This window comes from Thunnus thynnus, chromosome 8, assembly GCF_963924715.1.
Source record: "Thunnus thynnus chromosome 8, fThuThy2.1, whole genome shotgun sequence".
In the NCBI taxonomy this organism is placed as follows: domain Eukaryota; kingdom Metazoa; phylum Chordata; class Actinopteri; order Scombriformes; family Scombridae; genus Thunnus; species Thunnus thynnus.
The window spans coordinates 13,279,304-13,305,735 of NC_089524.1; the positions used below are offsets into that span (position 1 = coordinate 13,279,304).

Sequence of the window (26,432 nt, forward strand, 5' to 3'; positions counted from 1 at the left end):
TCCAAAGTTCAAAAATAACCTACCAGCACCTCTAAAGCTCGATAATTAACACATCGTACCTTGTTTGTTTAATCCGTACTCGAAGTTTTAGGGAGAGTTGTGTGCTGTGAGTGTTTTTTTGATGAACAACAGCACTTATGAGCATCTCTGGCTACATGGTCAAACAGCCTCCTCCCTACCTTTCCGTAGTCTGTATTGTGATGCTGTGTCCGACAATTTATGTAACTTTCTGAAACCAGCACTCTGATATTCACATCCTCTATTGCAGTGGAGAGAAAGTAAGGTTTGCACTTCTGCACACTTGTCATTTTTCCTGTATACTTTACAAAGAAAGTTACGAATACAAGACTATATTATCATCCAAATTACCGCCTCACATCTTTCTGTATGATGGCCGGCTTTTCATCCTGCCTTCGAGTTTGTTAGTTCTGATCAGTTTAACACTTTTGCCTTCTGACAACAGATTCTGGTTTGGCTGCTTTTTCCCAAAATATTGAACTATTCCTTTAAACATAAAATACTTATTAAATTGAGAAAAAAAGGCAGCCATCACATGACGGAGGAACTCACCTGTGTACACGACTCCATTGAGCTCCACTGACATGCTAATGCTGCTTGTGCCGTTGGTGGTGAGGTTCAGGGCCGAGTCCTGCCTGCCGTCTATGAGACAGACAAACCAGAGAGTTAAAGTGTATTCACTCATACAAAACCCATTCACTTACATAAATATCCAAAATGTCTTTGTATCACTAGTCACTAGTCAAGAGTGACCTCCCCTTGACCTTCCCCTTAATTATCTTTAAACCAAATAATCAAAAACAAACTTAAAGGGGACATATTATGCTTTTTGTCTTTTCTGTTATTTATATACTGTTGTGATGGCGGATATCTATGTCAAATCTGTGGTCAAACTTCCAAAACTTGAGGTTAACGTATGTAGAAAGGCTCCCTGTAAGTCAAAATCCAGGGCTTCAACCTGCTCTGTATGCTTTGTGACGTTTCTTTCTACCTTGCCAACGAGCTGACGTCAGCTTGTCACGCCTACTCATAAACGTCTGTCTGTTCTGTAGCCTTGGTTGCTAAGGTTGTTGCTAAGGTTTTTCCATGAGGTTGTTTGCATTTTGCCCACTCTCATATTTCAGATCATATTTCGGCTTGACCATGTACAGCTGTATTTGAGAAGTTGATGTTTCGAATTAAGAACAAGAAAAAGTAGTGAAACCCCACTATCATAGTTTGTTTCATGGTTTGTTGACGAAGCCTACGGAGCGGCCTGAAGTTGGCCAATCAGAGGAGTTTTTTGAACTGTAAATCATGCAAAAATATTCCAGTAGAGCCCCAGATTAAAAATATAGACCTGGAAATGTGCAGGATATATCCCCTTTAAACAAACTTCAAGTACACAGTAGTCTCAGCACAAGCAACTCTGTATGTGCACTTGCAGAACAATCCAATTGAACATTTCTTAGAAGTCACTTGTATGATCACTACTGAGAAACAGCGTGCTCTATCACAAACTGAGTGAAACCCAGCTATAAGATCAAAGTGGCTGCTAGCAGAAGGAGGGAATCCCCACATAGACAGACACATGTGTACTGTATGTATGCATGCATGCTGCTTCGAAAGCTAAACGGGTCAACATATAGGCTTGCTATGAGTTCCTTCCTCACTGTTGGGCGCTGTGGTTTGTGGCAAGATGACAAGAATGTTTTGAGACACTAACTGTCAGCAAGCGTGAGAATATGTGAAATTAAGCTCAAAGACATTCTAGGGTTTTACAATGAAATGTTAAATGATTTCCCACATAAACTGCGATGTAGAAATACTGATATGCATTAATGCCTCTATTCAGCTCTCTTTTCAACAAAACAAAAACAAAGCACGTAAACTGTGCTATGGTATGGATTATTTCTGGCTACATTTTCTGGCCTAATCCAGAGTGTAGGGAAAAGTCTGTAGATCTGTTGCCGTCACTGATTGGTTCGGTCATATCTCTGTGGAGGAACATACTTTGAGCTGATTGATTATTGTAATTCTGGTTACATGAATATAGATTTTGGAATTTCTCAAAGCAGCATTGTGCAGCATCTCTTATAATCCATGTACACGTTACCTTTAGGCAACGTCACTAATCACCAGGAGTTACATTTTTAATTTTTATGCAGATAATTCACAAGTATTGATGTCTGTTGAACCAAATGACCTCAATCCTATCTGATGTAAACAGATGGACAAATATGAATTTTCTTGAACCTAATAGAGATAAAACATAAATTCAAAGAGGAGACGGGACAGTTTGGTTTTTCCAGTTAAAGATGAAGTTTTGCATCTGGGAGGTATTATATGGAAATTGTAGTTCTGTAACTCTGTAAAGCAGGTTCTAGCTTTCACCTCCAGTTGATCAGATAGTGGAGGAATTTCATCAATCCAGAGGGAACTTTCACTCTTTGATCTGATGTGAAAACATGAAAATCATGTCTGACTGGTTGCTCTGTTCTGCTCATATTAGCTGAAATGCATTCAGTACCTTGGTTGTTGATGCGGATGTTCATAGGTATCTGGGCGGTCATGGCCAGGAGGTTGTGTTGCAGCGCTCTCTGCAGCAGTCGGTGGTGTTCCTCGGCCGGCAGCGCCATCTTCTTCTCTGGTGGCTCCCCAGCCTCCAGTTTGTCCCTCAGCTGCTCCAGAGCCGCCACCTGAGCCGCCATTGCTGCCTGGGCTGCTGCCGCCTGCACAGAAGCCACCGAGTGACCTGCCAATGCCCCCGCTGGCAAGCGAGCCACACCGATCCCTGGTAGAGGTTGGCCTCCCTCCTCTTCTAGTCAGACAGAGAGGAGACAAAGGAGAAAAGAGGAACTTCAGCTTTGCGCGTTCAGCTGAATATGATGTGTTGATGTGATCTGCCTAGCACAGATATATTTAGGTTCCTCCCTGAGCAAAGTGACAAACAAACTGTCACAAAAACCTAACATGAGAAACATATAACTCCCCAGTTAAGATCTCTTACTGCTGAGATGTTTTAACTTTGCTTCCTTTTGTAACCAACGTCCTGCCTTCACCAACAAGAAACAGTTTGCAGTCGAGTGCAGGGCAGATGTATACAGATAATTTAATGTTTTTTATAACTCAAAATGACATCGATTTCAAACACCACTTCCTTCCAACAGTGAATCTCACCTTTCTTGATCTTCTGGATGGGGGTCAGCGAGGCCCCGTTGGTGCTCACTGTCATGCCCACACTGGGGATCTTGGGCGAGGAGAGCATGGTGGGCGTCCCGTTGGGGGAGTATGTGAAGAGGGAGCTGCCGAAGCTCTGTCGTCGGCCCTCCCGCCGATTACTGTCGATGGCCGCCTGGAGCTCGTTGGGGTTGCTCAGACCCCTCTTATCACATTCATACGGGTACAGGTACTTCATGTATCTACAAGGGACACAGTGTATTTATGTTTGGTTAGCAGCTTCTTAACATAGCTGAGTGTATTTGAGACATTTACGTTTGGCCTTCTGGTGAAAATCTGTTCCTAAAACATATGCAAAGCCTTAAAATGAACTTAAACTCAACTTAAAGGGCAAGTCAGCCAATTTTAAACATCAAGATCAGTTTGCTCATCCTGGGAATTACTTTTGAACCTGTGAAAACGTCTCCTGTGGCTCTGGATGGAGCTTTTTAAAATCAGAAAAAAGTAATGCGGGTGGTGTCATCAGGTTTTTCTCAGCTTAGGCTTGGATGCTACACATTTTTAAGAGAAATCCTGTGGAAAAAATGTGAGGAGGAGTTTAACAGACAAGGCCATTTACCGGGCATGGAGGGACTAACAAAAGATGTTATCAAGTTGCATTATGGGAAGAGTCAGAGTCATTGTTTTTAGAGTTCGACTCATTCTTGAGACTACACATGCCTCTGTGGCTTCTTTTATTAATTTGACTCTTACAAATCCCCCAACTTTATGGAAATACAACTAATTATTAAATCATTTGAGTACCCCTTTAGCTACAGTAGCAGCTCCTGATTATTGCAGATGGACATTAACTTGAAGCGATAAATGGAGATATTAAATAATGGTACAAGATGCTTGAAAATGCAAGACTTGTTCCTGTAAGAAGAGATCTGTGGTGCAGCTAATCAGGAGTGAGAACGTACTGCAATCTGACACAACTACAGGAAATGACTTCAAACACAGGGGTTAATTGGTCAAACGAAATGGTTGTTGACATCTGATAGCCAGCGGCTCCACATGCTTGAATAGCTGAGCGGGACAAAATGATTACGGTTATGACAGTTGTGGCTACCTAAAGTTACTTGAAACTTGAACCGCTTTTGCTGATTTAAACTCTGGCAAGATAATGGTCAGCAAAACTGCCTAATAAACAAGCTACGTGCATGTTTAGCTTGTAAATGTTTGAATCCAGTAAGCCAAAATGAAACAAAATGAGTAATTTTCAGCTGTGAAAGACCAAAGAGAAAAAAAACTCTGTGTGTGTGTGTACTGACTGTGTGCGGAGGGTGAAGGCTGCACTGGTGATTGAGGTAGGCAGGTTGAGTCCCTTGGTGATCTCCCTCCACAGCTTCTTGTTGATGACCTCCACCAGGCCGCCCTTCTCTGTTACCAGCCTGTAGAGCATGTACAGATCCAGGACCTGCTTGGCCATGATGGGAATACGATTCACAGGAGTTCCTGGAACAACAGATACACAGAGCGGAAAGGTCAACAGAGAAAAAAAAAAAACAAAACTCTATCATGGCAGGAAATGTCTACAGCATGCAGCTTCCTGTACATAGACAGCAGGGGGAAAACTAGAATATAAGCATGCAATATGAGTATTAAGCAATAACAAACATGACAATTAATAGTAAAGATAAAATAACATTAAATACAACAGCTCTTATCTCTGTTCAATAAACAAGTGGCAGTGAGTTTAGTGGTTACCCTACATTATCTATGTCCATATATCGTTTACATAATTAAGTCAAGTCAAGCTTATTGTCGATGCACCGGACACACAGAGGAGTGAAATTTCGTTCCAGTGCCACAGTGTAACATATATAGACAAGAGACAAGTGTGCTCAATTAATACAGAATAAAAAGTCTAACATACACATAACAATAAGTACAAAAATGTTCCCATTATACATAATAAATACAAAAATGTTCACATTAAGGTGCGTACCATTATATACAGGATGTATAAGTGTAGTTTGACACTGGATAGACAGTTAAATACTTTAAATATTTTCCTGGACTGGTTCTTGCTGGGAATCTCTGAAGTTCGGCATATATTTGGAAAGCGTATCCTGTAGGCCTTAAACTTCACAACATGCCATTTTCACTGTTTTACCAGCCAACTGTTTATTTATTGACATATTTATTCTCCACCCTGCATATTTTACCCTGGTCAGGAAACTATATTCACCCTCCAGCTGTCGAAGGAGCTGGAGGATCTCAAAATGTAACAGATGCTTCTTAATTTTGCGAGACAAACGCATTCTAGAGGAGGAAAGCTTATCGTTTGTAAATGTGTCTCACAAAATGGACAAACCAGTAACTGTTTGCTTGACATACTTATGGCTCATACCAGTGATAATGAATCAAAAACATCTACAATTCTGTATTTATCTGTAACAAATGTCTTTTCCCATTAAGTGAGATCAAAGCCTTCATTAAATTACATTAACTTAGACACTGAGTGATCACAAACACAACCTTCAGGCTGACATTAAATATGATGAATCTCTGTGTATTGAGGGGTGATGTCTCAGTTATCAGTACGACCTGTAGAGGGCACTCTCAGATTCTCAGAGTGGACTCGGCAGACCCGCCCATTAGCGATAGCTCTGACACTGTAAACATCTAGTGCTGGTTTTTCAGTTGTGAGCACATGTCTGTTGTCTCTCATGTCAGTCGTTGGCCCACTGATCTGATTATATAAGACATAATTCAACCTGTCAAATCAAAACGGCTGCCTAGTATTTCATCTACAATGAGCCGTTGGAAATTTCTGCTGCCAAAACATGCAAATTACAATCTTGCACAATTTGCAATAGGACATGGATGTCTGGATGAGGAGAAATTATGCCTCAGTTTACAGTTTTGATGTTGTGTATGGCACCAGTATAAGTATCCTGCAGGGTGGCTGAGTCAGTGTTTGTGTTTGTGTGTGTGTGTGTGTGTGTGTAGTGTAGAAGTGTGGGCAAGCAGCAGGGCGGGAATGTAAACCAATCCATTCCCAGGCACTGATACGACGTGTCTTTTCTAGTTATAGCCTGGGAATGACGACAGGTTGCACGACCATAAAGCAATCATATCTGAAATGAATAAAGACCCCACCCATCGGAGTGAAAGACGAGTAGTCGGTGTTGATTCTCAAGAGAAAGACGGGTGGGAGATCGTCCTCTCTATATCCCCTATCTATTAAGACTCTCGCTAGGACACTGGCTAGAGATGAAGTGAGGAGATATAATATGACAAGATAAGAAACTGAATGGAAGTAAATGTGATGTGATGTTTTGATGCAGCTGACACTAATTACTAAAATGCAGGAAATAAGTACTAATAGACTACAGACAAAAACAACATAAAACTATATTTCAGAATAGAAACAGTTAAAAACATCCAGACAACAATCTGAAAGCAAGTTAGTTACGTACCTCTTTTTTGCATGAAACTGAAGAGGTCATCCAGAAACTCTTTCCTCTTTGGGTCTCCATCCAGTTCATACAGCTGTGGAGAGAAAACAGGGTATTCTGCTATCACAAAAACAATCTCAATATGTGATGATAGATGGAAGACAAAAATGACCTCATGATGTCACTGTTACTATGACAACCAATGCCACAATGTGCGACAGCAAGAGAAGCACCGTCTTGACAAAAATGCCAAAATAAATCAGCCTTAAAGATCAGTCATGAGAAACCAATCAGCTGCCTTCTGATCATACAGAGAGATGACAGAGAAACAGACACGTAGAGAAATGTTGTGGACCAGCCTGGCTTGATGAGAACCTGATGTGGGTCCAGCTGCTAGCGGGGCCCCGGGCTCCGGAAAGTTCAGTGAAAGTTAGCAGTAAAAGTGGGGCGCCCACTCGGGGGAGTACAGTAAGGCCATTGAGCCTGTGGTTGTTTTTCCAGCGTGGTTTGCCAGTGCGACAGCGAAACATCATCATGTTGGAGGTCTTTCTATTTATGTGTCAACAAAACATGGCATACACTTAATGCTAACATTTGCTCTCTCATCAGAGAGTGAACGGGCCACAGCTTCAGCACCTAACTCGAGGACATGTCAGCACGGCTCACAGTTCTGCGAGTGTTAACAATATCACACAGTCTACGTGAGGTAATCCAGTTTCATAATCTATTATTGAAAACGGCATGTTGTGACACACAATGCACAACTGAGCACAACCAAACAAAACCACAGAAACAGAACTAAAGCAGCATATTATTACTACACAGGCGTCATAAAAGCCCACTGCTAGCAGGCGGAACCATGGCTAACCCTTATGTTGCAAATATCACATTACAGGAAAGCAACAACCTCAGCACAAAAATGGCGCAATTTGCCATGATGCACGACAACTGAAATGATTAAGGCAGCAACTATTTTCCTTACTGATTCATCTGCAGATTATTTTCTCAGTTAATCATTTAGCCTATGAAATAGTGGAAAAATTGCATTCACAAGTTCTCAGAGGCCACTGTGATATCTTCAATTTGCTTGTTTTGTCTGATTAACAGTCCAAAACCTTCAGATATTCAATTTCACGTCAAATTGTTTCTCAAATTGCCACATTGGAGAAGCTGAAACCAAAGAATATTTTGTCACTTTTGCTTAAGAAATTGACTGAAACGATTAATCGATTATCAAAATAGTTGCAGACTAATTTTCAGTCGATGGACTCCTCGATTAACCATTGATTAGTTTGACTGACAGAAAATAATTTCTATCAACTATTCTGATGATCAATTAATCATTCATCAATCGTGGTCATTTTTCAAGCAAATATAACGTGTTCAAATTACTTGTTTTGTGGGACTAACAGTCAAAAACCCAAATATATTCCGTTTAAAATGATATAAAACAGAGAAAAGCTGAAACTGGTGAAGCTGAAACCAGAGAATATTTGACAGTTTTGCTTGAAAAAGAAGTGACTGATTTTCAATTTTAACCTGTGACCTGTAATTGCTTCATCACTGATAAAGTCACCAGTGAATGAGTGCACTAAAACTCAAACTGGTCTGATTAAAATTTATGTGCATGTGGACTTATTTGCCAACTACTAAGCTACTCTGCCACCACATCAATAAGTTAATAAAACACCTTTTCTCCTCCTACGGCTTCAGCAGAAGGAAAGTTTCGGTCAGTTACTTTAAGATTTAACCCGCCCAGAGAAAATAAAAATGAAAAGCTTGTCCAGCTGAAGTCGTGTATGATGGTGACAGCAGTGGCCTCTAACCACTAACAGACTGACCCTCATTGTGGCACTCAGCCCTCATTAGTGACGCCAAGTCGCCATAAGATCTTATTATCTAGTGGGTGGGGGGGTGAGGGGGGGGGGTGGTGGGGTGGAGATTGTTGGACTGAAGAGGGTTAAAGTGGTTGGGGTGGTGGGGGGATGCCTGCTAATGTACAGGCCTGCTGGAGGCAAAGGGGGGAGTTTTAATTACAGGATGCATGCATTTCGTGAAGTGCCGCGCCATAAATCTCGGAAATTACCCCCCTACTCCCATCCCCCGACGTTGCTTTATTCGCTCTCTATACCTCTCTTTCTCTCTCTCTCTCTCTGTGTCCTAATCACACAAACAAATATTTCCCTAGTGTCATGTTGGGTGCGCTGTCACATGGAAACAGGAGGGTTTAGATCCTTGCTGGTCCAGATGTAATAACATGGCTGCTGACTGGAGAGCATTCATTTCAGTATTCAAATGATTAAAACACACACACACACACACATTGAGAGACTCAAACAGAAACAAAATCCTTTACTTTATGACACCAGTAGTCAGAGAGAGCAACGCTGAGATTTTCATGTGATTCACAGCGATTTAAAGATTAGTAATTATAGTGTTACGGTGCTGAAAGGCGGCATGTTGATAAGTTTTGCTGTTTCCCTGCCAACTGAAGGAGCTGGCAGCCTACAAGTGAAGTGTGTGAACTGGACACACTGGCTCACGGTATCACTTTTACTCATACATATCCAGTTTCAGGTCTCATACAGTATTCACTGTAAACATGGACACAGCATGCTGCTTTGTATCAGTGAACACGTGACAATAATCTTTAATTCTTGCAGCTGTTATCTTCTGTTTCTGCCTGCTGTCACGTTTGTGACTCTAATTCCCTTTTTCAACATCAGATTTTATCATGCGAACGTTCGTCTGGAGGAAGTGACAGTATATAAATGAGAGTATTCAGACTGCATTGATCACATGTCCAGGTGTCACAGCTCACGTTAGCATATCTATGTGATGGTGTTTGGTTTAACAGTTTGTCCAGGTTTTTTTTGTAACTGATATATTAAAGGAATCCTGTACTCAAAGTCACAGGCTATGATTACATGACTGCAAGATTTTTAAAATAATCCGATTGAGACAATACTTCCAATTAGAGCTGCAACCATTAGTTGATTAATCGACTGACAGACAATTAAATTAAATTCAGCAGCTATTTTAATAATTGAATAATCGGCTTATTGTCATTTTTAAAGCATAAATGCCAAATATTTCTTGTTTTCCACTTCTCAAATGTGATGATTTAAAGCTTTTCTTTGGCATATGTGATAGTTAATTAAACATCTTTGGGTTTTGAACCGTTGTTCAGACATCTGAAGATGTCACCTTTGACTCTTGACTCTTGCACAGTCATTTATCACTATTTTCTGACATTTTACAGACCAAACAATTAATCAATTAATCAAGAAAAAAGTGGCAGATTTATTGATTATGAAAATATTGTTAGTTGCAGCCCTACTTCCAATAAGAAAATGCCTGGAAAGGACACACTCAAAATAAACCAATTAATTCATTTTAATCAAATTCCTGAAGAGGATTTAAGTCCCATTTATACCGTAAACCATAATTATCACATTTCTCACTGCAATTTGCGGCTCTCAGCAGGAAACATAAAGCAATCAAACTGCTAAATGACGCATGCTCTACCATCTAAATCTAGTCGCATGTAAAGCTGCAAAAAAGAGAAGCTTGAAACAGCGTTTCTGACAAAATTAGGGTAAACCATGTCAGCACTATGACAGAATGGTAGGGTTTGAAGTTAAATACCGGAAGTTAACTGATGCTGTAACAAGCTGTGGAGGCTGTGCTCTGTTGCTGGTAAAAGGATTTATAAATGGAACCGTTCTACAAGCAGACTATGGAAGCAGTTTTATTCAAATATTTTCTTATTTACAACAAAGTCTATAGTTGAATTACTGTAGTCCATGTAAATGTAGCTAATAATTAAAAAAAAAACATTTTAGTTGGACAGCTTGACAGCAAAAACTAGGAAAATAATGCGGAAAAGCTGGAAAATGTGAGAAAATTTAACCAAACAGGGTTTGTCCAGTGGCTCCAAATGTACATCACTCTTCATACAGTAGGATGACTTAAAAAGACGACAACCTGCGGCTGGTAATGGACCAGCTGCATTATGGAGGGCAATGGCTGGAAAAAACAGCTATGGGGTGAGTTGGGGGGGGGGGTGTTTCCGTCCTACTGCAGAGGTGACATCATCAGAGTGGGACGCTCAAGTGGTTTACCAAAGGCAGCCAATCAGGATCCTGTCCAACCGGCAAGACCACTGCCACCCCCTCCCCCTCTCCCCCTCATCATATCTTTTCTCGCTGTCTGTCTGTCTTATCTCTTCCCCCCCCCCCCCTCATTGTTCTTTTATTTCTTTATCTCTGTTGGCTTTGCTTCTCTGCATCTATTTCTTTCGGTCTTTCCTTTCTGTCTTTCTTTCCGTCTCCATTTGTTCCTCAACTTCCAGCAGTTTCTGACTCTTCATGTTTGTCTCTTTCTCTCTCAGCTCCACGTATATAATAAGCCTTATGTACATTATAACTTCCCTGCCACCCATCCACCCACCCACATACAGACTTTATCAGGCACGAGGTGGGTGTGGTTGTTGCAGGCTTAGGTTTCCATGTCTATAGTATGTGCACTGGGGCCCCTCCTGGATTAAAGCTCTGCTATTCAGATAAACGACAAGAAACTAGATAAACGACTAGAAACTGGGCCAACTGGTAACGCTGGGAGCCAGTTCACGCCCGTCTACCAAATCCCCTGGAACAAAAAAAAAAAAAGCCCATTAAAACCACAAAGCTGACTCAGAGACTGTACATTTCCAGATTGTTTAATAGGCTGCAGGCTTTTTAAAACTTGACGTTTAATTAACTTTTTTTTCCGAGCACCTCAAAAAGCGAACACTGGAGAAAAATTACAGACGAGTTGGTGAAGGGTTACACACGTCTTTTGTTGCGTCAAAGACAACATTTTGTCATGGTGACAAATGGTGGCAGTGGAAAGTTAACCAAATGCTGGCTTGTTAGCTGCCAGAGTGTCAACACTTCAGACTTCACAGCCACAGATGAACAAGTATTTAGCGTTTGACTGATGTTTCCCACGCTGGCTGTGTATGTAGGTCAGCGACAGGCAGCCTGTCTGCAGATAAATTATAAACAGGCCTTAGACTCAGAAAACAAAGCGGTTTTATACTGCAAATAATCAGTTACCAAAGAGCAGCCTGTTGCTGCAGCTTCGCAGTCATCAAAGCAGCAGTGGTGGGTGGTGGTGATAGGTAATACTGTAAGGGGGGGGAGTGTATATGTGTGTGTGTGTGTGTGTGTGTGTGTGCGTGTGAGGGGGGGAGGGGTTCACTTCACTGTTAATGCAAATGGCAGTTAGCAAGCCAGTAGCACACAAGTGTCACATAGCACAAAACAGAGGCTTTGCAACTGAAAACCAAAACTGAGAGGAGACCAGGGGATATCATCTACATGCTCCCTTACACCTGCCAATCACTTCAATCACCTTGAGGTGACGCTGACACACACACAAACAAACATGTATATATACACACACACACACACACACACACACACACACACACACACACACACACACAGAGTTCAAAGTTTAATAAAATATCACTGAAACTCTGGCGCATGGTTTTAGGGGCGGGCGACTTCTCATTACTCTTTTCAATGTTTAACCTATATTTTTCAGCGAGAACTGGTATCTATAGAGGAAACAGTGCACTGGTGCATGTATGTGTGAAAACTGCATGTAGTTGGGTGGGGGGACGTTCACTGCTGACACTTATCAAGCTGAATGGAAAATTCCTCTTTATACAAACTGACAGAGCATTACAGACTGTAGTTTACCAATTTAAATGATTTTACCCTAAAACTTCAAAATAAAAAGGGGTTGAAATCCTCCTAGAACGACTCAGTACCATCTGATGTGGTTCTAGGAGGATTTCTACCTCTTTTTATGTGTCGCCACTGATGTAAGGTTGCTGTCTTTTAAGCCTAACTATATCAAATTAACTGAAATATAAGAATGAGTGGTGGACTGACACAAAGAGACCTGAAAAGTAACCTTAAACAAAATGTAAAAAAAACCCCCAAAAAACACACACACACACACAAAAGTGGGGGAAGGGAAATTATAGCTAGTAGGGAGAAGGGTTGGGCTGGGGGGGTCTTGATACGGCCCATGAACACATGATCAGCTGTGTTCAAACAGTGCATTGTTTCTGACCAAAGCCCCTTTATGGGTGTCATTAATGTACCACAGCAAACTCGACCACCAGTAAAGCGTCGCCTCAATATTCCCACAAACAAACCAGTGTCCATAGTATGTACATTACTTTAATCCCACGATGCAATGCACCGCCTTTGTTCCTGTGATGGCACATATTAATTAGTCTTCAAGCAACACAACAAAGCGTCAGTGTTGACACAAACTGATCGATGATTCATAAGTGTCAAACCCTCATTTACAGCTCATCGTAAAAACACTGTTATTGTGTGTCATGTTGTTTACATAAACTTCTGTGTTTTCAATGCAGTGACACATCAGGTGATAGTTTACAGTCACAATGTAACAAGACAAACTGAATCTGAACCAGGATACGCTTCGGTTTCTAGCGTGGTAACATTACACATGACTAAAAGCACAGAGGTCAGAGGTCACAGCAGTCTGATCAAACCAGAACTGAATATTCTTGGGTCTGTAGAACAACTAGTGACTGTTTTTTGTCTGCTGTACATTTACGTAGATGTTGATGAAATGTGTAGTTCAAGGAAAAAATACAATGAAATATATTTCTATTTAATGTCAATTCTGGATGAAAGTGTTCACAGAGAGCAGAGATCTCCACTGGACACCAGCTGAGGTCAAGGCTAATTTTAATCCTGGTTCCTACAGGTGGTTCATCAGCTTTGGGTTCTTGTAAATTTGGCCTCAGTGGAAACAAGGTTTCTTCTGTGTATAGAAGGAATTTCACTGAGTGGGCATACATGCAAGCCCATAATTCAATTTTATTGCAGTGAATGCAATACTCTGGCTATTGAAGCTATTATGCGATTACCTTCATCACTGTAAGGTCATGAACTGAGCAGGTCAGTTTACACAGTCAGCTTTCTGATGAACCTCTTCAATATTTTAGGTACATAAACTGATGAAATTTATGTTTTCAACCTTCATAAATGCAGAGTGAAGTCACGAGTCAGTTGACCTTAAGTCTGATTTACAAAACTAACATCATGGTGCACTGCAAGAGGAAGCAGAGAGCGGATATATTTTCAAAGAGAAAATAGATTGGACTTATTTAGGGCTGCAACTAATGCTTATTTTCATCATCGATTAATATGCCGATTATTTTCTAGATTGTTTGTCTATAAAATGTCAGAAAATTGCGAAAAATTATGGTTATAACTTTCTTAAGTTGAAGGTGATGTTTTCAAATGTTTTGTTTTGTCTGATCAACAGTCCAAAAACCAATAATACTCAGTTTACTATCATGTGCATCAAAAAAAGCATCAAATCCTCACATTTGATAAACTGAAACAAGCTAATCTTTGGCATTATAGCTTAAAAAAATACTGAAACGATAATTCGATTGTCAAAATAAACGCCAATTAATTTTCTATTCATCGACTCATCGATTAATCGACTAATCGTTGCAGCTCTAGACTTATTTTATATCAAGATAGTTAACTTTTTTTTCTCAGCTTGATTAACTAGATGGTATTGGAGAACCAAAAATATTTGTTGACGGAATGAGACTTTTAATAGGTCAGAAGGTTTAAGAAAATAAATAAGTAACTTGAGATAATACACTGTGTTCTATTAAACAGTGAGTCAGCTGTGATTCGCTCTTGTTTTTTTCCAGCTGAGAATCATTGAAAAGCTCAGGCTCATTGTGTCTCAAGCGAAGGTGGAAATGTTAATTCATGCTTTTATATCGCCCCGTCTTGACTGCTGTAACTCCCTCTTCTCCTGCCTCAGCAAAACATCCCTGGATTGTTTACAAGTGGTCCAAAATGCTCCTGCTAAACTCTTGACCGGGTCCTCCAAAAGGCCTCATGTGACACTGATTCTGATTGCTGATTGTCATGATCTGCTGAAGCTCTAAGTCACCAGCAGGTCTCTAAGGTCCTCTGATCAGGGTTTGCTAGTTGTTCCTTGATCTAGGTTTAAAACTAAAGAAGACTGTGCTTTTGAGGTTGTGGCTCCTAAAATTTGGAACTCTCTCCCTTTGGACTTAAGATCTGTAGACACCTTTAAAAAGCAGCTCAAAAGCCATTTGTTTAGACTTGCCTTTGTGTGAGTTTTCTATTTTCTATTTATTTATGTTTTTTATTGTGTCTTATGTCTGTTTACGCTTTATTTCCTCTGTGAAGCACTTAGTGATGTCTCTGCTCTTGAAAGGTGCTATACAGTTACATACCTAAAGTTACTTACTGTGAGTCCTATTCACCTAACAGAGTTAATACTGAAAAGAACAAGTCGTCCTTGGAAGAAAACAAGTGTTTGTTCAAACCGTAATCAAGAAGCAGTCATTCTAGATTTGTGTACAGGTGAGAAACTAGATATTAAGATGAATCTCCAACTGATGTCATTATTTGTCTGTTCTGCATGACCACAAAATCTAAAGAGTTAGATTACTACAGTGACGAACCTGTGTGCTTGTTTTTCTTTGTCTTTGTTGCTCGGGATTACTTTATGCTGCTGTTTGCGCAACACTTCTGAGACATCACCTGTTAATCAAACAGAGTGAGCAGTCCTGTCACGTCTGTGGATAGTTTGACTTTTGTGTAGGTGGTGCTCTTTTCTCTGTCTATTCAGCTACGTCGCCTACCACTTTCCATCACTACCTGATAACCAGTGTTAGGAACAAAAAATGCAAAAAAAATCAACCAGTCTAATGTTATTGATCAGTGCTTGAAACTTCAACTAATACAGTTAAAAGTAGCTACTGCTGCGTGTACTGTGCATTTCTGTTTTGGCATCAGAAGCTCAGGATCAAATAGCAAGGCCCTCTTTATGAAACTGACATTTGGTGATGACACTCCAACAGTCACACAGGGAGAAATCCATTATAGGAGATGCAGAAAGGAGGTTTTCTACACACACACTAAAAGAAAATGGACCAGAATGCAATGCAGCTAATAAGACATCCAGCAAACAAAAGGCTGGTCATCTGTTCCTTAATAAACATACTGTTCTTTGAACAAAAGCAGCTCATTTTACACCAATTTTCTTTAGACTGTTAGGAGCCAATCTTAGAGATGTGGAAAAAATCAACTGCCTGTTGAATTGTTTAAATATAGTGGAAATAAGCCACTGCCCTTGGTTGTGTAAGTCTGGTATTAAATTGCTTCCTTGTGCATCTTAAATTCATCTGGAAAATAGCCTAATCTAGTCAGTCGACAGAGCTGACAGCAGTGTGACAGAAACCGCTCTGCAGTGTCTCCATAAGCTGACATCTATAATGAATCTATCTGTCTTCTGTCCACTGCGCCCTGCCCTCCTCCCATCCCCCCCTCCCATGCGCACAATTAACAGCAACAGTAGAGCTGTCTGATTGCAGATGTATTGAACAGTGTTTTATTGACATGCAGGATCAGACGCATCATAATCCTAACTTTCCAGCCGACCTCGTAAATTCAAATCGACTGAGGATGAGATACTGTGCCAACAGCCAAAGACAAACAACGTCGCTGTGACTGACTGTATCTGATGTTGCTTTATCTGCAGCAGTCACACTTAAAGGAAGAAGGCGATAAGCAAGTTAGAAAAAGACACTGAAAATGAGGTATAGGCAGGCTGTTTGAATAGTTAAATTAAACTGCATATTGTAATGTGCCAAGTGTTGAAGCAGCTGTCATTCATGAATCCCCTGCAGCCATCTTTTCTTCAAGGTGTCTATTATGGCCTTGATTTAAGATTTTCCATGGCTAAAACAAACAACACTTTGTTTGACTGTGGTATGTTAAAGCTTCTCAGTCTGGTTTCCACCCCAGTTTCTTCCTCATTCAAGTGAATGAGAAGACGTGTCCAAACTTTTGACTGGTTCTTTATATTTAGCTACAAACAAACAACCTGTAAATTTCCAGATACTGTGAGAATCATTGTCATAGAATAAACTCCTGGAAATTCAATGTTGTCCCAGAATCTCTTTGCTGTGGTGGTTTCTGTAACTGTGTGAGAAGTTTGTAAGTGAGGCCTCAGTCTGTGGGGCTTTGCCAGAAGGATTTGAATGCTCGGCTTCTGTTGGATATAAGTGGATATACAGTATCCCCTGCTGACATGAGAAAAGGGTTAAAACCAGTTGATGAAGACAGGACATGAAACCAGAATGAGCACTCTCCCACTCTCCCACGCCTACATTTTATTTTATTTATCCTTTATATAGTCAGGAAAGTCCCATTGAGATACAGGATCTCTTCTTTCAGGGAGTCCTGGTCAAGAAGAAGCAGCATAAGCAGTTTCACATAAAAAACATGCACTCCATTCCTGCCTGCTGCCGTCAGCCGCCATGGCTCGTAGATTTGGATAAGAATCAGAAATAGCAGCCAGCTTTCCCAGGCCCTCGAGAACCTGATGTATGTAGTCCTGAGCAATCCGGTCTAACCACACTGCTAATGAGTAGTATCACGATGATAGACGCCCAAACAGGGCAGGGCAAAGCTTAACAGACCGAAGGAAGGGAAGTGGGTGTAGCACCAATTTAAGATTATAAACCAACGTATTGAAAGAAAGCTACCAAATAACTGATACTCTTAAAATTACCAAAAGATGAGACGTATATCTTCAAACCAGCCTTCTCCTCAAAATGGTAGAAAAATTCTGACCCAGATAAACATCTATTGAGCGTTTGTGTGAAAGCTGAAGGTATTTATTCAGCGCCAGTGCAGATGCCATGATAATGTTTGCGCCTGAAAGCAGAAAGATGGAGACAGAGATAGAGGGGTAGCTGAAGGTTCAGAGAAAGGTTGGTAACAGTGCTTCTGTACAAAAAGGACAAAGACATGCAGGAAAATCAAACAGAAGAGTCCACATAATGCCTATTTTAGCATCTCTACACTGGTTACCTGTACGTGTTAGATTTGATTTTAAAATTTAAATGATTACTTTTAAAGCACGTTTTGGGTTGGGTTGGCCCCTGATTATATCAATGACATACTAACCCCTGATGAGCCTGAATGCAGCCTGAGATCCTCCGGCAGAGGTCTGTTAGTAATTCCTAGGTCAAGGTTAAAAACCATAGGAGACCGAGCCTTTGGAGTCAGGGACTCCAAAGGCGACTCTTGAATGACCTGCAGGAGGAGATCAGGCAGGCTAGCTCTGTTTCTTCTTTTACATCTCTCTCAAAATGCACTTTTTCAAATTGCATTTGGTTATTCTTCCATTTTTACTTTTACTTGTTTTTACTTTGTTTTAGTAATTCATACCTCGCTTGTCATTAACAATTCTACTTTTATTCAGTATTTATCTGGTGATTTAATCTGGGCTGGAAGAGGTACTTTGCTGCTTCTTGCTATGAAGAGAGGAAGTTTGCACCGTCAATCAGAGTGATGAATGGGCAAGGAAATGAGTTTAATGGCTGACAAAGGTGGCCTTATAAACATATCTGGCCCACCATGTCGCTCATCAGAGACTGAGATGTTGTTGCCACGTGGCCAAGTCCGCCCCGATCAATAGGTGGGTGGGCTGCAGTTTGACCTCAAGCAGCTCCTACGTTTGTCCTCTGCATAGAGCTGCAGTTTTTCAATTCTGATCTGAGACAGACTGCAGCACAAAATAAGTCAAGCTACCTGTGGAGTTTTTTGGAAACAAAATTGAGTTTACATTCACTAAAACGCATTGTGTGTATCTATGAGGTCTAATTATCGTGTTGAATGTATTTTCTTCCTCACATCAACATCTGCCGAGCTGACTTTTAGAAGAATTTGAAACGTACATTATTTACATCCATGTTTGCCTGATAGCAGGCTTCCTCTTCCTTGCATTGCGACATTTCTTGGCTGTCACTTACTGTTATTTACTGGAATAGCATGAAACCAGACAAAGGACTGTGTATCACATCAACGACATGAATGCGTGTCCTTGTGCCAAGCAAGAGATACAATCAAAACAGGCACCTACTTTTCAAAACATTGAGCCACAGAGCTTCAAAAGCGTATCTTTAAATGTGAAAACTGAAATGTATTAGTGTTAAAAGGACAATGAGTAAACTGACATTTACTAGAGACAGTTGTCCCAATTCAGTTGCAACTTGGAGGCTTATGTAATGATAATAATGTGTAGCAAACAACTATTTTGTGAAAAAATTGCTGTTTGTTTTTAGTATTTACTTTACTGCACTCACGCTGTACACCGGATGTGTGTCTTTTTAAGATAACTGACCTTTTTTTTTTTTTTTTACAGCGGATCTTTTCATTTCTCATAGCAGATAAAAACAGGTGTAATTAATAACATTAATAATTGCTTCATCCCATTTAAGCATACCAGAGAGACTTGTCTGTGATCCAGCATGCAGCTGTTATTAATGTCATTAGTGTCATTTGGCTTTCACATTGCTTTCTTGTTTTGACATGCCAAATATCTGCAGAGAAAAGGGTTCATTATCAGCTCATATTAGTGTGAACTTCAAAAAAGGTTAAGAATCAGTATTTGTATCTGTGGCGTCAACAAATTCACAACTCCTGCTGTGCCCACACAATTAGGGAAAGTCAGCTATTATCATACAGACAAGACAGAAAAGCGTGAGTGTTGTCACAGAGGTCAAATGTGCCTCAAAGATTATGGATCAAAGCACTAATAGGTTTCTTTGTGAGAAGAGAAACGTGCTCTGCTCTGCATAATGTTTTGGCAATTGACCGTACAAGCTTATAAGAGCTATAGATCATAACATGCTGTATATTTTCCACTGTTCCTCAGTCTGGTTTTATTTCACAGCAGGACAAAGAATGTGCAGCTAAGTATCTCTATCTATGTTTGACCTACTTCTTAATTGATTCATTCAATATTGAAAGCTTTCAACACATGCCACCTTTTCAGAAGCATCTGAAGGCAACAGCATAAATGCGCTTCTTTTGTTTGAATGAATGCCTTCCATTGGGTCGTTGTATGAAAAGATGTCACTTAGGGTTTTGTTTGTTGACAACTCCAACCCTTCAGTGCAGACCTATTTCTGTGCTTATATTGAAATACAAGGCTACAGAGTGCAGGGTTCCTTATGTGGGGACAAAAAGGGAAAACAAAAAGAGATAAAGCAGCATGCGCACATTCTGGCGAGAAAGGAGGAAGGGACAGATCAAAAATAACATTCACACATAATAGCGGAAAACACAATGAAGGATGTGGGGCTTGTGTGAGTCTGCATGTTACACAATAAATGCTCATTTCCTAATTCTATATGAAGGCTCAACGATGTCAGGAAGCGTGAGGGAGCAACCGAGCAGTAATCAAAGAATTTGTCAAAATAAAAAGAATATAACAAAACACACAACAGCTAAAGAAAGAGACAGGATGAAACAGCTAGCCTCAGCCTTTATGCAATCTTTGTTTACATTCCTGCTCCAGCCCCCCCCCCCCCCCCTCCTCCTCCTCCATATTGAGCGCCTGCCAATTTCCAGAATTCCCATGGCTGTACAGTTTCTGACATCAGCGCCATGCTGCACGCTAGGCGTCGGACACGATTCAAATGCTCTGCAGGGCTTCACAGTCAAAATGAGCATGTACTATACTCTACTTGGCATCGGTTCAAAGCTCAATGCCAACTAACTGACTTTTTTTCCTGTTCCCTCAGTCACACCTACCATTTCCCCTCCTGTGCTGTTTCTCCTCCACTCAACAGGAAGACTTTCATAGGTCTTCCCGTGCTGCCACAGCCTTTGTTTTAGGCCCTTTGTTTTCATGGCATGAACAGGGCCCATTAACCCTGGTTTTATTACTGTTAAACACAGATCGTTGCACACAGAGGATTCTCCAGGCAGGGTATAATAAATTTAATGAAAACCTCCTTACGTTGATTAATTGAACTCCTGCTTACTCAGGTTAAAAATGTCAAATCCAACTTAAATCTAAGAGAATAGGTTGTGGAAAAAAACTTGATAGTAGTGTTTAAAATATTGCAATGTTGCAAACTGTGCCAAGACACAGTTTGATATAGTTTGACATCAGTTATTCATTAACAGTAAACAGCTCAGTGGATTTGGTGATCTAAGAAGGATATTTAACCTTGTCGAGAGAGCGGGTGCAGAAACAGTTGTGAGGGACATCTAAACATTTAAAATAATTTCCTCTGCAGATTTCAGTTTCGCCTTTCCAACTACACAAACCTACCTAACGAACAAACAGACCTCTTCATTCAACCCAAAGGCAGATCAAAAGGCCTCGATGAAAACTAAAGTGGAATATAAACCCAACGAGCACTTATTAGACAGCTGTATCAGCAGAAACCTGACGGGCAATCCCAATAAGTGTCGCTCCCAATTGGCTCTCATTTGAGCTACACTTCCTGTAGTCGCTAACAGCCCCCTCCCCCTGCTCACAATGAGCGTGTGTGTGTGTGTGTGTGTGTGTGTGTGTGTGAGCAATTTAATGTTTAATGCCAACTCCCCTCCATTCGCCCTGATCATGGTGAGTGCCATGAATTTTTAAAGACATCCCTACTTTACTGTCCATCTGGGCTCCATCTGCCCAGCTGCTGGTGTTTAAAGCAGACAGAGACACAGGAGAGGAGACTTCAAAGGCTCTGCGTGGCCTCTGGACGATTTCTGGCCTGAGGAGGATATTGTTTATAAAGGGGGCAGGGGAGCAGAGCCAGTTATATGAGATGTATACCACAGCATTGAGGAGACTACACATTAATGAAACAAGATTGTGATTGTACATCCACAACCATTTTTTTCAAGATAAGAGTTAGAGTTAGAGAGAGTTTCTGGAGTACAGAGTAGTTACCTGACAAGGCCTGCATGGTCAAATTAAGTAAAAAAAAGGTGAAGTGTGTAAAAATATAATTGGTCATGACTTTTTCCAACCCTTCATCTCTCACATCTGTAATGTTTAAAGTCTCGTAGCAAGACAACTAAACAGCTATTAGTTAACTGTTGGAAGGAAAACTTTTAACAAGCAGGCTAAGCTGACCACCTAACATAGCTAACATAACTGACATAAAATGGCTGCATTTCTAGTTAGTATCAAGACAAAGGTATTATGAAGCCCTTAATGCTGCTCAATAGTTATAAATTACTTCTTTTTGTACAATTAATCAATATTAGTTATTTAATTATTTATTAATATGTGGTTAGAACGTTCAAATTTTGACATCGTCTTCAAAAAGGGTCAGTTTAGCAAAGTTACCCCTTGCTAGCCGTTGCTGTTGACAGTTTTCATAGGAACCACTTTCTACTAATGAAATTGTGCCTCCAAACCTACAGTATTTGGTGAGATCATTTTAATTTTTATAATTTGGGTAAACTCACCCTTTAATAAAATGCTTTAAGGTTTGAGTACTGTACTTGGTTTAAGTTAAACAAATTCTACAGGTATTTTCCTACAACACCAATTATGAGTCTGGTGAAACACTGTAATTGGTCGGAAATTCTGATCTTTCGAACTAAAGGAGTCTATCGTCTTGACAGGAACACAATTTTTATTTCACAACTTATCAATAAGCTACAGAGCTAAACTAAAGAAAAGAACATGACGTGCAATATCACATATCACCTGGAAACCAGGAAGTTATTGTTCTTAATCAAACTATAATCACACTTTTATTATAGTTCAGAACTATCTAAATCAAATATTAACTGGTTGACTCCATAGATGCAGTTTCCAGCATTTGACTGGTGGCTGATGGGAACAGATGCATGTTAGCCTATTGGCTGTACATGTAGGATGGCTCATTACCATTAATGGTACCATTAATGTTAAAAGGAGTGCAAATACTTCCTGGAAATAAAAATGCAGGGTGCAGTGCAGAGTGTGATATTGATATCTCAAGTTGCAGCTGTATGGGGGGAGTTCGAGGTATGGTGGAGGGTTGCATTGGTATCACTGAAATAACTCAGTTGAAATGGCACTCCACCTGCAACGCAAATCAGTTTCAATTACAAAACAATCCAACGATGCTGGCATAATTTGATATCTGCATAAATCCTTGTCATTCTTCCACCGCAGCCAGATATGACACCACTGGACAAAGTGGCTTGAATATTTTGATTAATTCACTTAAAACCACAGTGTAATCAGACATCTGAACAGACAGCAGCTCCTTGCTTGATTTAGTCTGACCTTTCAACTGAGAGTGTGCAGAGAGGAAGGTGGCTGGATGATCCATCAGGAATGCATGTTGGGGCGCTCAGCCTGGTGCAAACATTATCTAAAAGTTGGATTTGTGTGCATGTCTCCTCACCTACACGACATCTTTGGCATTGATATTTGTGAACATCTGATATTTGACTTACTATCTTGAATCAAAAAACCATTGCTGCCATATGAGTCTGTAATGCTGATTGAGACATCGTACGTGATATCGGGCTACACAAATGACGCAACTTAAACGTAAGAGAGAAAAGGACAGTTTTCAGTTTGGAAGAGCTCCAACTGCTTTAGACTGATAGAGGCACACAAGGTTTCTGCTGAGGATCTGGGGTTCTCAGTGGCCACATTATCACCCTCCCTCAGGCACATTCCAGCAGCCTCCACCCACCTGCCCAAAATAAACTGTAAACCCTTAACCCTTTCCTCCCCACCCGGTGCCCTCTGAAACGCTCAACCTAAACATTAACTCATTACTCATTAACTCACTAAGCAATGATCGTTTGCTTTGGGCTCTTGGCTTCCAGAAATTAGACAGTAAAATGTGCTCAAATCATCACGATTACATATATTACTTTAAAAATGTCAACATTTTACATTCCATAGTCAAATAAAGTCAAGTTAAAATGTATTCATATAGCCCAAAATCACAGGCTTTACAATCTGTACATATATAACATCTTCTATCCTTTGACCCTCAGTTCAGATAGGTGATCATGTGGATCATGTGATAGATAAACTGAACCTACGTTTACATATAATATCTGAGGAAGTTTTTTAATGTCAATGCTGAGATGTTGGGGATGTTTTTTGTTAAATGCAGTGTTTGGATTAAGTGTATTTTGGGACAGAGTGGGAATGTCAGCAGCACTGACAAAGACAGATATATCAATATCAATCAAATATCCACAGGAGCTGGGAGACTGGCTGGAACGACGACAGAAAGAGACAGTTGACTCTGTACACTATGTACACTACACCGCCTGTCTAAGATGTTCTGTAGCATCACAGAGGATAAAGGACGTCCATTGTTTACTCGTTTTTACCCTCTGCTATTACTCTGGAGAAAGAAAAAGGTAATCTAAATACCTTTACATGAATTTCTTGTTTTTTTAAATTGTTTTTAACGCCTTCTATGCTTGGTGTTGTCGTTGTTTAGTGCTGTGTTTCCTGTGTTGTACTACTGCTGTCCAAACAATCACCCTTTGGGGACAATAACTTTATTGAATCTTGAATGTTGCATGTGGACAGTATGGAGTGTCTTTGTGAACACAATAGCATATTAAGACCACCTGTCTCACATAATAAATGGTATTCTTGCTCCTTTATCCCACAGGAAACACAACAGTGCAACCAGAACTCTGTGAGGACATAAACTGGGACTTTTGTTTTTTGTTTGTATGTTTTTAACAGTTTTTAATATGGAACAGAGTTTAATCTGTTGTTTATTTATGGGTATTTATCTCCTGCATTTTAGTTGACAGTTGTTTTGGACACTGCAATTTCCATGTTTTTATGGATGAATAAATTGAACCTTTGAAAGTTTGCACTGAAAATGTATTCAAAACATTTGTCAGTGGATTCAACTACAGCCACCTTTTTACACGGTGAGAAGAAACTGTGTGTTCAGGAGAAAGAAGACGAAGAAGCAAAATAAAAAAGACACACACAACAAATATAATTATGGCTGAAATCACAGAGTATGATTTGCACAAGGTTAGAATTATCAGGGGACAGACTGTCATCATCATCACAGGTGGGTCATTTCACTTCACACACACTGCAGACACAGCACATTCACACAGGATTATAATCACTGGGTATAGCTGCAATTATTACTAATCACTGTTATCATCCAAGGGCAAAATTAGTCCTGTGTGAATAATGTGCAAGATTAAAATCCTACAATCCTGATATGATAAGACATCAGTATTGAGGAGACTGAGGGCCACATCTCCCTAACAAACTGTATAACACATTCAAATGGAGAAGCTTTTGATTAACAGTATGCATTTTGGTCTCCCACCCTGCTCTGTCTCTATAGTTGGAGGACGTTGTGTAGGCGTGACATAGGTTTTAACCAACAATGGATTGGGTAACACTATCTTTCGAGTCAAGATACTGGCTGTCTTGATTATATAACTGTCAGTTAGAGTAAATTCATGCGATCTACTGCTGACTCACATGTCATTATGAAAACTACTGCATGTCCTACCTGAAGAATAAAAAAAAACAAAAAAGACACCAACTGTGGAGTGAGTAATTCACATGGAGCTTTACAGAGGGAGGGGTGAACTATTTAGAGAAGCAGAACATAGGTTTTATGGGAGTTATAATCCATACACACAGTAATTACAAGACATAGGCCTTAATCTATGGTTAGGGTTAAAAATAAAGCACATGTAAACTGGGCGCAATATGTTGGATTTCATTTGCATTAGATAACTCCAACAAACTGAAGGCATCAATACCGATGTTTCCTAACAATTACCAAACCAGTTTTCTGTTTTTCTAAAGGATCTTAGTAATGACTGCTCAAGATAAAAGACAACCTGCTGCTCATACTGTCAAACATGTTTTATGGTTGGAAAATTCGCTACAGGCTACCAGCGCATTTACATTTCAATAGCGGCTTCATTTATGCAATATAAAATGCCTTTGTGTAAAATGGTGGCTCACTTTAATCCCAGTAAAACCGGCATAGTTTTTACACAGAGGCTGAGGCACGTTCAAAGGGTTTCACTGATAAATGACTTCAATTAAATATACTAAAAATACTCTTCAATGTTCCAGCTTCACGTTTGTAAAGCACACAATCCATTACTATCTCTAAAATTGTACCATTTTAAAGGTTAAATAATAATACTAAGGTTAAAAAATTTTAAGTTCTCCTTCTGTGGACTGTATCTGATCATTTAAAAGAAACATTTATGGTAATGATCAAGTTTACCCCCAAACAATCATTTTAATCTCATTTCATACTACACTGACGGTGGGTGACAATCTAATTGGTAGAATTATTCATGTACAGTATTTATAGTGGCAAATATGGCAATAACGCAAACAAATTAAGGGTTTAACAACAAGTAATTCAGGTTTATATCATCAGCAGTGGACAGTTAGTGGATTTTACGTCGCTTCTCAGTCTCTTAGTCTTTTTTATCGACAGCAGCCCTCCATCTAAACTTAGCTGTTGACAGACTTAAATCTCTTCACGTAAACAGTCCATCTTATTCCACCGGGGCCTCCCTCATAACATCCAGCCCACTAGCATGTTTACGGTAAACGGCAGCATGGTAAAGCTGTTAAAATGTACCCCAACCCCCCTCCCCATTCCTCCCACTGCCCTCAGCTTCTCCCTCAGCTTGCAGTCCTATTCATGACAGGAAACTATTTTTTTTTTAACTCTTAGGCCATAGTACCTAGTAAATGTCAAATCTCAACGGGCACTAAATTGCTCCACCAGAAAAACTGATTGTTTTAGACCCAAAGCTTTAACACATGTACCCTGCCAGACTGTCAGGTGGCAAAGACAAACATAAAAGCCTCAGCTTAAGGTTTATCAGCATTTGGTCAGTGGCTGGTGTTAGTTTCCCACCCTGT

The 26,432-nt window shown here is 40.1% G+C and overlaps 1 protein-coding gene across 2 annotated transcripts in view; it reads right to left on the bottom strand.

The window, feature by feature from the left end:
• The window catches only part of arid3a (AT-rich interactive domain 3A), a 51,949-nt gene that overhangs the window by 7,901 nt on the left and 17,616 nt on the right, over positions 1 to 26,432 (bottom strand). Inside the window, exons 4-8 of one of the 2 annotated variants that reach the window (XM_067596633.1) lie at positions 6,645 to 6,717; positions 4,491 to 4,674; positions 3,178 to 3,419; positions 2,528 to 2,815; positions 571 to 660 (exon numbers count right to left, since the gene is read on the bottom strand). In XM_067596633.1, coding sequence (XP_067452734.1) covers positions 571 to 660; positions 2,528 to 2,815; positions 3,178 to 3,419; positions 4,491 to 4,674; positions 6,645 to 6,717 — 877 coding nt within the window. Of the gene's footprint in view, positions 1 to 570; positions 661 to 2,527; positions 2,819 to 3,177; positions 3,420 to 4,490; positions 4,675 to 6,644; positions 6,718 to 26,432 lie in introns of both variants that reach the window. The other variant, XM_067596632.1, reaches the window with a different exon arrangement.